The sequence below is a fragment of the Rhinoderma darwinii genome, chromosome 9 (assembly GCF_050947455.1).
Source record: "Rhinoderma darwinii isolate aRhiDar2 chromosome 9, aRhiDar2.hap1, whole genome shotgun sequence".
Taxonomy (NCBI): Eukaryota; Metazoa; Chordata; class Amphibia; order Anura; family Rhinodermatidae; genus Rhinoderma; species Rhinoderma darwinii.
In genome coordinates, this window is record NC_134695.1 from 71867408 (window position 1) to 71879086 (window position 11679).

Sequence of the window (11679 nt, forward strand, 5' to 3'; positions counted from 1 at the left end):
TAAGGGGTCCGTTGCAGTCCATCGGACCATAAAAAAAAAAAACTTTGTTGTGATGACACCCGGATCCACAACAATTCATCAGTAATGGTGAATCCGCAAATCCGGACCGTAAAATCACACGTCCTGAGTTTTTGAAGTTCTAATTTGCGGCCATCACACGGATTTGTGTAGACCAAAGTCAAATGCATGAGGGCATAGAAATGAATGGGTCCACAATTTATCGGCAAAAAGGCTGAAAAATGTCTGCCGCAAAAGCACGGTCATATGAACGAGGCCTTAGGCCTCATGCACACAGCCGTAGCCATGTGCACGGCCCTGGATTGCGGCACGGACGGCCACGGAAAGTCATCCGCGGGCCGTCTGCAATTCACGGACTGTACACACATTGATTTAAATGAGCCCGGACCGCAAATACGGCCTGTATAATGACTTGTCCTATCTTTTTGCGTTCTGGGCTTTCGGCCAATGAACGGACCGTGGAAACCACGGTCGTGTGCATGGGCCCATACTTCATCCTCATTTTTGCGGATGAATTGCGGACGCAAAAACATGGTCGTGTGCATGAGGCCTGACCCTCTGTACACGCGAGAAAAATTTCCAAGCAGATACACCAAACACATGGCCCCGATGTATGAAACGGATTGCTGTACAGTTGCATACATTGCTTATTGACCGCTATTGTTAAAAAACTTATACTGTGCGGCATGGCATATATTTTGTTTTGCACGATACCTTTATATTAAAAAGAGACGTCGACTGGTGTTTTCAATACAATAATAAAAAAGGTACGCCTGCAGCCCATTATAGGCTATGGATGTGTTCACTGCGTGCAGCAAATGCAAACTGCAAACAGTGTGAACAGTGACTTACAGGACACTGAGCTCCAACACTTTTAGTCCAAGAACACAGCCCTACCTCCAAAAAAACAGTATTTGCACAAAATCCTAGGTGACTTAGGCCGGTTTCACATTACAACCACAAGAGCCGGGCCTGACGTAGTTCTCCTGAACAGAACCTAGATCACCACGTAGAAACACGGGGGCAGCGGTACTTGTGGCCGTAACACAAAAGCTGAAATACGTCCATATTCTGGGTGAGTGAAACCGGCCTTAGGCTGTATTCACACGGGGCGTTATAATGCTGCAGTCATTTACCTCGGAGGACAGGGAATACATTGTATTAAACAGGGCTAATAACTGCACATAAAATATGCTATATAGGGGGGTGCAGTATTAAAAAATGCAATCTCAATATCGGCTTCCCATAGAAGCAGTTCTAGGATGATTTTCTGCTGTAGCTGCTGAAAATGGCCAAACTGTGCCACTACTTGCATGGATTGACTTCCAGTCCTTGCAGTGCGGTAGTGGTGCGGACTGCCGTCCCGTGTGAAGACACCATTATAAAATCCTAATTTTAATGTATCTGCTCCAGTAGCCGCTGTCGCCCCCATCAATGTTCCATTGCAGAGATTCTGTCCCGTTACTTACCCTTTTCTGATCCTCCAGCCCATGTGCCACTGGCTTCCTCCGCTGGTGCGGCTTAGAATCTGTACCAGACTCCATCTCCGGATTATTTGTATTCCTTAATATTCCTCAGGAATTCCAGGAAACAACCAGACATATTCCCTCAGAGGAGCGCCTCGCCATTTACCTTCCATCCAGATATTCCACTACTGCGCTAGTACAAGCCATGCCAAGTCACCAAAATGTTTCCCTTTTTTTTCAGCACAATTCATTTCTACAATCCCACCACATCTGTACAATCCAGAATTTCACCGCGGCTGCCATATCCATCGTGTTATTCACCCACCTTCCACCATGTCTATTCCCGGGAAATCCAAAGCCAGAATCAAGATTATGTTACCGAAAACACAGAAGATGCGCCAATTTTACATCCGGAAAGAGACAAATCTTGCGCCCAACACAGGAATATTGTACCTGCAAAAATACAGAAACAGAGTGATAATTCAGACAAAATGTACATAATAAAAAAAAACTAAAGTGAAATTTATTACTAAACAATCAATCATAAAAAATCAAAACCACAAGCTCTGGTGTTATGTAAATGAAGCTTAATCGCTATATCAATAAGGGTGTAATCACACAGTGCAGCTTTGCCGTGTTTTTTTGCAGTGTAGCCGAAATCTGCACCGAAAAAATTTCATGAATTATTTCCGCGCGGCAAAAAAAAAACGCGCCAAGAAACCCTAAACAAAAGTTCTGCTTCTTTATAATAAACTGTGGTTCAAGTTCTACCATTTTTAAGATTATTGCTTGCTGGCAGTGAACAGAACATTCTTGCTTACAGTCAGAGACACCTGTACAGTACTAATAATCCTACCAGCTGAAATTTGCTACAAAAGGTATCCAGTCTAGACAATACTCTGCGAAAAAACAGCCTGGACTTCAGACCGATACATTGTAGCAACATCAGGACAGGTGAGAGATGTGTTCTTTTGATGTATTTAGCTCACAGAGGGTTGCCTAGACAAAATACAGTTCGCTCTCTTTACGATTGGGGATCCCCTGCAGCACCCATCAGTCATGATAAAATATCGCCATTACTGCGACCTCGACTGTCATGTTTCCTATGCAACCATTGCAAATAACCAGACGATATAATTCTGCCGTTTTATAGCCACTCTTTTTCGCCATGGAGTGAATGGTCTTCTATTTCACATCTACTCCAAGATACTGTCTGCAACAATTATTATCAATGTTTCCCAGGATGTTTTAGAACAGCCTGTGCCCAGTGCCCAATAAAAAGGAGGTTGTTTGCTGAAAACATCAGCCTGTATTCTGCATAATCAGAATACTCACATTTAGAGTTTGCCAAACTTAAAGACTTTGGGCCAGGTCATTATTTTATAGAACATAGCTCACCGGGCAAATGTGACAAGCAAAACAATGGAGAATTACAAAATCCCATTCACAAAGGGCAGTCATGTCTCACACGTTTCGTGTCCCTTATACCTTTGAACTAAAACGCGTGGTTTTATACATGGACGACCTGGCGCATTTCTGAACCACACTCAATCTTCCAATCTGAGCCCAGGCATATGACAATAACAAACCTTAAGAATCCAAGCGGAAAATAGAACATCGTTACATTTATGGTACCAAGACGATGGTTCTGACTGATGGAAGTCAAAATTTTCTCAACTCCTGTCCATATCCCCTATTACGACAAATGGATGTAATACAGGGGGGTCCTGCACTTGGGACCATTCTCTTCCAGCCACCGTGAAGAGCCACTCGGCAAGAGCAGCTCCGGCAGACTCAGCCCGTCAATGCATTATTTGGACAGTCATTCATTTGAATGGCTGGCATGTATTACTATGTTTCCCATACAGCGGCCAGAAGTGGCTGAACAAAACTTCCCAGGTGATCAGCTGTTCTAGGAGATGAACCTGTAGTGAATGCTGGGGTGTCTTTAACCCCTTAAGGACACGGTTAATTTTGGCCTTGAGGAGCGTACAATTTTTTTTATATTTTTTCACTTTGCATACCGGAACTGAAAATGTTCTTATTTTTTATTTGATACAGCTTTATGTGTATTTTATTTACAAATTTTTTTAAATTTAACATTACTTATTTTTTTCTTTTCTTTTTTTAATCCCATAGAGGGGATTTTAATTTAGAGTTTTATATTTTTACTTTAATATACTGGCATATATCTATGTGCCAGTACATTAGTCTGTGTACTGATAGTATGTACCTAAGTATACCCTAACAACAGGAAATATGGACAGACCGCCCTGGGTTCCTTCAATAGACCCTGAGCTGTCTGCCCATATAAGGTATGTCCCTCAATCGCATCACAGGGAGTCCCTGATCAAAAAGGGGTCCCCCTTCTCATTTTCTTTTGAATGCCGTAATCAGCTATGAGCGCAGCATTCAAAGGGTTGACGGCAAAGATAAGAGGTTTCTCTAATGTCCGTAGTTAGAACGGGGCTGCGGCTCTGTATTACAGCCATTGCCCCCCTCCTGATTGTGTGGGCACACTTGCTGTGCCCGCGCGATCAGCATTATGTCTATGCTCATCGTGAGGCAGCAACGTTCAAACGTTGATGATAAGAATAGACGTCAAGCGTAGTTAAGAGGTTAAAGAAGTTTTAAAGGAAACCGTTCACGTTGAGAATGCGAACCGATCTGTAGGTGTCATGTTATAGAGCAGGAGGAGCTAAGCAGATCTATCGTTTTGTTGGAAATTATTCTATATAACTGGTGTTTTATTCATTTAGATCCCTGCTCATTCTGGCCTTAGGAGTCCAGTGGGCGGTCCAACTGAGTGACTGACAGTTATCTCTGAAAGTAAGCCCACATAGGGAAAGCTGTCATTCACCGAGTAGGACCGCCCACTGGACTCCTAAGCATTGCACGAGCAGGAATTAAGGTCAATAAATTATATGTTAAACTGAAGATTTTGCCACAAAGCTATATATCAATATACTCCGCTCCTCCTGATTTATAACATCTGCCTACAGACCAGATAGCATGTTCAATGTGACAGGGTCCCTTTAATGAGACAACCCCTGTAATAGCAATACACATGAATACATAAATGACATTTGCAATGAAGAACCATTTTGGACTTATAACAATTGTTGTATGTAATGACCAACCCTGGTCGGAGGTAAACAATTTTTTGTATGGCCGGGTAATGGATAAGAAGAGGAGACATCTGTTCCTCTAGATCTCTGCTTTGCTCGGCATAGAAAAGCTTTCTCTTGTTTGCATATAAATTGTGTAGACCCTTGAAGCTCCTTGCGTCCAGACGATGTAGGAGCATTGCGGGTGCTTAGGCACGGCTTGTACCGCACGCAATTATTTTACATCCGTCAATATATACACACAATATGGTCACAAAAGGAGCAGTGAACGGGGGTCTATTCACAAAGAATCAACAGGGGTGGTCACAAGCAAAAATCAGCAATTAATAAGGAAAGGCGAGAGCGGCGGCATCTAAACAAGAGGAATCCGGAGTTTACAAACAAAGTAATGAGATGAGCGCAGCGTTACCGTCACATAGCGGGGGAACGCCATCAATTATCGTTACAGCAATTACCTCAATTACTGACATTAATTAGACGTTTGTAAGAAAGAAGAAAATAAAAGACATGAATAAAAAGATGTGGAACATTGGAGGACTGACGCTGCTATAAATGATGTAGAGCGTCCCGCGGAGAGAGAGAGAGCGCGTCCCGCGGAGAGAGAGAGCGTCCCGCGGAGAGAGTGTCCCGCAGGAGAGCGTCCCGCAGGAGAGCGAGAGCGTCCCGCAGGAGAGAGAGCGTCCCGCAGGAGAGAGAGCGTCCCGCAGGAGAGAGAGCGAGAGCGTCCCGCAGGAGAGCGTCCCGCAGGAGAGAGAGAGAGCGTCCCGCAGGAGAGAGAGCGTCCCGCAGGAGAGAGAGAGAGAGCGTCCCGCAGGAGAGAGAGAGAGCGTCCCGCAGGAGAGAGAGAGAGCGTCCCGCAGGAGAGAGAGAGAGCGTCCCGCAGGAGAGAGAGAGAGCGTCCCGCAGGAGAGAGAGAGAGCGTCCCGCAGGAGAGAGAGTCCCGCAGGAGAGAGAGAAAGCGTCCCGCAGGAGAGAGCACGTCCCGCAGGAGAGGGAGAGCGCGTCCCGCAGGAGAGGGAGAGTGCGTCCCGCAGGAGAGGGAGAGCGCATCCCGCAGGAGAGGGAGAGCGCGTCCCGCAGGAGAGGGAGAGCGCGTCCCGCAGGAGAGGGAGAGCGCGTCCCGCAGGAGAGGGGGAGCGCGTTCCGCAGGAGAGGGGGAGCGCGTTCCGCAGGAGAGGGGGAGCGCGTCCCGCAGGAGAGGGGGGAGAGCGCGTCCCGCAGGAGAGGGGGGAGAGCGCGTCCCGCAGGAGAGGGGGGAGAGCGCGTCCCGCAGGAGAGGGGGGAGAGCGCGTCCCGCAGGAGAGGGGGGAGAGCGCGTCCCGCAGGAGAGGGGGGAGAGCGCGTCCCGCAGGAGAGGGGGGAGAGCGCGTCCCGCAGGAGAGGGGGGAGAGCGCGTCTTGCAGGAGAGGGGGGAGAGCGCGTCCCGCAGGAGAGGGGGGAGAGCGCGTCCCGCAGGAGAGGGGGGAGAGCGCATCCCGCAGGAGAGGGGGGAGAGCGCGTCCCGCAGGAGAGGGGGGAGAGCGCGTCCCGCAGGAGAGGGGGAGCGCGTCCCGCAGGAAAGGGGGAGCGCGTCCCGCAGGAGAGGGATTATCCTGAAGAAGAGAGAGAATCCTGAAGAAGAGAGAGAGTGTCTTGCAGGAGAGAGAGAGCGTCCTGAAGGAGAAAGAGCATCCTGCACCCGTGTTCTCATCATGGGGAGCCCAGTGATGTGTGACCCCAGATTTGAATGGATTCCCTAACCAACCTCTTCTGAATATCTCCTTTATACTGTGCACTGCATGTAATAGGTTTAGCCTCGGCTATACATGAGGTACCCCATAAATATCAAGGACCCCCTTTGTATAGTGTCCTGCCTGGCTGTGGTCTGTTGTTATATGGGACATAATATATATATATTGACTCTGTGGTATTGTAAATGTCTTGTGCGATCCTTCGTGATATAATGGCTCTTTTCTGTCACGACATGGGGGACATATAATGTGACTGTAGTGATATAAGGGGCTTTCCTATAGATTGTGGTCTTTTATGTGTTGAGACAACGAATAATGTAATATATAAATCTCACATGTCTGATGCTATATAGTGATCCTTCCCACATATTGTGACATTTATACCATATTTAATGTGGACACAATATAATGTAGCTGTCGTGATATAATGTGGCTGTCGTGATGTGGGACGACATTTTGGCTGTGGTGATAGTGGTCTGTCATTTAAATGACCCTGGATCTTCCCTGTATATTGTCAAATAGAACTATGGTGACCAAAAGGTGTCGCTGTCATGATAAGGGACGATATATAATGTAGCTGTAGTGATGTGTTTCTGTCATGACATGGAACTGAATATATATATATATATATATATATATATATATATAATCTGCCTGTGGTGGTACACGGGTTCAGACCTATGCCTCATGTATAGTGACTAGTAGTCTGTCATGACATGGGACTATGTATACTGTAGCTGTGGTGATGTAGGGTCTTCTATGTATCATGTAAATGTGGTCTGTCTTGACATGGGACTATGTATACTGTAGCTGTGGGTATATAGTGTTTTTCATGTGTCGTGTAAATGTGGTCTGTCGTGACATGGGACTATAGATACTGTAGCTGTGGTGATATAGGGTCTTCTGTTTATCTTATAAACGTGGTCTGTCGTGACATGGGGCTATATATACACAGTAGATGTGGTGACTAGGGTCTTCTATGTACAGCGTGGATGTGTTTGAAGACTGTCGTGACATAAACCACTGCTCTCTATACTTTAGTGCTGATATGTTTGTCCTGTGTAACTTCCTGTCGTGACAGATGCCGTGTGAGGTGATGGTTTGCTCTCACCTGTCCTCTCTCTTTTTCTCAGAGCCGGGATGATGAGGATGATGCTCAGGCTGTACGCGGACTGTGAGGAGAACACAGCGGCTTCTACTGAGCAGCGTGCAGAGCCCTCTCCTCCTCCTCCTCCTCCTCCTCCCGCTCCTCCCTCCGCTCCTCCTCCGTTAACTCTCCACAGTGCGGCCCGTACTCCACTCGTCTACTGAACACACAAAACTTCGCTCTCCGGTGCGGTCACATGACCTGGGACACCCGTGTGGCCCCGTAACCCGCCAGCTCCGGACATCACCGGACCCGTTACCTGGGCAACCCCGTCACCGCCTCCATAACTCCCGCCTATCCCAGCTCCTCTCAGCCAATCAGACTGCAAGGAGTAGTCACATGGGGAGATCACAGCCAATGAGAGTGCTTAGTGTAGAGCATCCCTCAGAGTGTTCTCGACTTGGTCCCTGAGCGGGACAGTGTGAGGGGCTGAGGAGTTCAGAGTGTGAGGGGCCCCGACTCCTGACCTTGTGAGGGGCCACCTTCTAGTGTGGTGTGAATGGCCTTGGTTTTAGCGACCCACAACCAACAGAAACTAACAAATCAAACTCAGTATCAGGGGCCACATATGACTGCAGGGCCACGTGTGAGATTATATAATGAAAAGCTATTTACGGACGTAATTTGGGCGTTTTAGCCACGAATTACGTCCGAAAATGCGTTGGCAAACATCTGCCCATTCATTTGAATGGGTCTTACGATGTAATGTGCTGACGGTCATTTTTTTTACGTGCCGCTGTCAAAAGACGGCGCGTAAAAAAGACGCCCGCGTCAAAGAAGTGCCTGTCACTTCTTCAGACGTAAATGGAGCCGTTTTCCATTGACACCATAGAAAAACAGCTCCAATTACGTCCGTAATGGACGCAGCGAAAACCGCCTGCACATGCCATTACGTCTGAAATTCCGGAGCTGTTTTCTCCTGAAAACAGCTCCGTAATTTCAGCCATAAAGGAGGCTGCCGTGTGAACATACCCTTACAGGGGTCGTCTAGTATAAAAAAACCATAGCGGCTTTCTTCCAAAAACGGCGCCACTCTTATCCACAGGTTGTGTCTGGTGTTGCAGCTAAGCTCCTGTGAAGTGAATAGGACTGAGCTGCAATACCAAACACAACCTGAGGACAGCTGTGGCACTATTTTTGAAAGACTGTAAAGTGTGGAGTTTCCTTTAAGATCCCGCTAGGATCGCACCCTCGGTTCTCTTTGATTCTGTGACCTAATATTTTGTTACCCATGAGTCTTTAGGCCGGGCTCCCACGTAGCATAAACGCTGCAGAGTTTCTGCAACAAAATTCTGTGCATAAATTCTGCATTATTTACAGTCGCAGTGGATGAGATTCGGTACATCTCATGCCCACGCTGCGGAAAAAAATGCGTCAATGTTAATAAATGGACCCGAGGTGCGGAATTTAAATCCTCAGCATGTCAATTTATGTTGCGTTTTCTGTTGCGGATTTTCCCCTTTGCATTCAATGGGGATGCAAAACTTGCAACAGAAAGGCAATTTTTTTTCTCTATCGCTGCGCGTTTTTTCGGACGGAATGTACTGCGGGTTCCAGGGCGGATACGCTGCGTAGTTTTATGCAGCATATACCTGACCCGTGGAACCCGGCCTTTATAGTCAGACCTGTGTTATTAGCAGTCATTTATTTTTACACCCACATACGTGAACGGCTTTCAGGAGCGGATAGTAATGAATTCGTTTCTATGATGTTTGTAATCAGCCGTTCGCCTCGCAGTTTATTTGCAAATTAAGTGATAAAGTAACAGTTCTGCCTACATAATGCTGCAGTGTTTTACAGCCGGGGTACTCGTAACCTTGAATGCATGGAGCACAGCGCTGGATGAAACAATTATAGCTGCACTGGACGTTACTGCACAGAATAATATATGGAGGCACCAAAATATTATGACCTAAAACAACATGCTCCTCCAGCTCCCCCTGGTGGTGGCTGAAGAACTGCAACCAGGGGTGTTAGGCTATGTTCACACGGCGTAATTTGAAGGCTGAGAAAAAAACAACACCCGTAATACAAAGTCAAAAACCCATGTTTTTTTTAATGAATATGTGTATTTCGACATGTTTTTGGACACATTTCTTTCTTTTTTCTTGCTTCCCATTAAATCCAATAAGATATGTGATGCGTAAAACAGACCAAAAATGTACATGATTTTCTTTTTTACACAACACGTAATTTAATTACACGCGTGTAAAAGAAAAAAAAAATGCAATAATGGCGCATTTTCTTATTGAAGTTAATGGGAAGCTTCAGACAGGTGTTGTTCAACGCGTATTTTGACTCATAAAAGAAAACGCAGTGTGAACAGGTCCTTAGGCTGATCTGACGCCGCCGCCGCATTCCAAGTATCTGATGCTGTATGTTCTGAGCTTTTTCCGTTAGAAGCAATGATTTTAGGCTGGGTTCTCTCAGGTTGGATATGCTGAGGTATGTTCACACACAGTTTTCTTGCAGGAATAAAAACGCAGCGAAAAACGATTTCTCTGCCTCCCATCGATTTCAATGGGAGGTCAGAGACGGAACAGCGGCAAAAAAGGGCATGCTGCTTTTTTTTTACCGCAACCGCTCCAGGAAAGAAACGCCTCCTCCTCCTCCCATTGAAATCAATGGGAGGCGTATTCGGCTGTTTTTTGGCGCCAATTCCCACGCGGTTTCCGCATCAAAATTAGCGCAAAAAAAGTCAGTGTGAACTGGGCCTTAAAGTACCGTATCCAACCTAGGACCCGCAGCGAATTAAGCCCGAAGAATCGCACCAAATTGTGGTGCAGGTTTAAGGGTATGTGCACACACACTAATTACGTCCGTAATTGACGGACGTATTTCGGCCGCAAGTACCGGACCGAACACAGTGCAGGGAGCCGGGCTCCTAGCATCATAGTTATGTACGATGCTAGGAGTCCCTGCCTCTCTGCAGGACAACTGTCCCGTACTGAAAACATGATTACAGTACGGGACAGTTGTCCTGCAGCGAGGCAGGGACTCCTAGCATCGTACATAACTATGATACTAGGAGCCCGGCTCCCTGCACTGTGTTCGGTCCGGGACTTGCGGCCGAAATACGTCCGTCAATTACGGACGTATTTAGTGTGTGTGCACATACCCTTTACGGGCAGAAACACTGCTGTGAAAACCAACTCTTGGAGAAAAAAGAAAGTCTGCAGCAGTCACATGGGATGAAAGGTCATCTAAAGAGGCCGGTCCGGACAAACAACAGAAGTAAGGCCTCATGCACACGAACGTGCTTTTGCGGCCGCAATTCCCCCGAAAATCCACGGAAGAATTGCGGCCCCATTCATTCCTATGGGCCATGCACATTACTCTGGTTTCCACGGTCCGTGCATGGCCCGGGAGCCCGGACCGCAGAAAGAACGGACATGTCTTATTACGGCCATCTTCTGCGGTCCAGGCTAATAGGAAATAATGGACGCGACCATGTGCACGGCCCGCGATTTGGGGGCGGCTCGCCGGTGTCACTCCGTGGCCGGCCGGCCGGCCGACCCGAAAATCACCGTCGTGCACATGGCTATGGTTGTGTGCATGAGGCCTAAGCATTGCTATGACAACGCCAGGGGCTAATCATTTTACACACAGAGTATTTTTTATTTGCAATTTTTTGGGGCGGAATCGCAGCGTTTCCGCCACAAAAGTCGCAACACTTGGCTATTTGTTGTGGGTTTTACATTCCAATTGAATTCAATGGGAAAAACCTGCAACAGAAAAGCAACGAAAAAAATGCAGCATAAATAGACATGCTGCAGATTTAAAATCCGCACCGCAGGTCAATTTATGAACAATTTTCTAAATCTCGTACACTTTGCTGCTAAATACTGTGGATTTTCCGCACCAAAATCCACTATGGAAAATCTGCAGTATTTACGCTACGTGTGAATTTACCCTAAGGGTATGTGCACACGTAGTGACCAAAAACGTCTGAAAATACAGAGCTGTTTTCAAGGGAAAACAGACCCTGCTTTTCTGACGTTTTTTGACCAACTCGCATTTTTCGCTGCGTTTTTCGCGCCGTTTTCGTGGCGTTTTTTACGTCCGTTTTTGGAGCTGTTTTCATTGGAGTCTATGAGAAAACAGCTCCAAAAACGTCCAAAGAAGTGTCCTGCATATAATGTATATAAGTGTCCTGCACTTCTTTTGACGAGGCTGTATTTTTACGCGTC

General features: G+C 46.8%; 1 protein-coding gene across 1 annotated transcript in view; it reads right to left on the bottom strand.

Moving 5' to 3' along the window:
• Positions 1–7574, bottom strand: part of NAV2 (neuron navigator 2) — a 365925-nt gene extending 358351 nt beyond the window's left edge. The window contains exons 1-2 of the mRNA XM_075838119.1: positions 7454–7574; positions 1488–1937 (exon numbers count right to left, since the gene is read on the bottom strand). Of these exons, the coding sequence (XP_075694234.1) occupies positions 1488–1562 (75 nt within the window). The 5' untranslated portion in view covers positions 1563–1937; positions 7454–7574. The remainder of the gene's footprint in view (positions 1–1487; positions 1938–7453) is intronic.
• Between the last annotated feature and the right edge of the window lie 4105 nt (positions 7575–11679).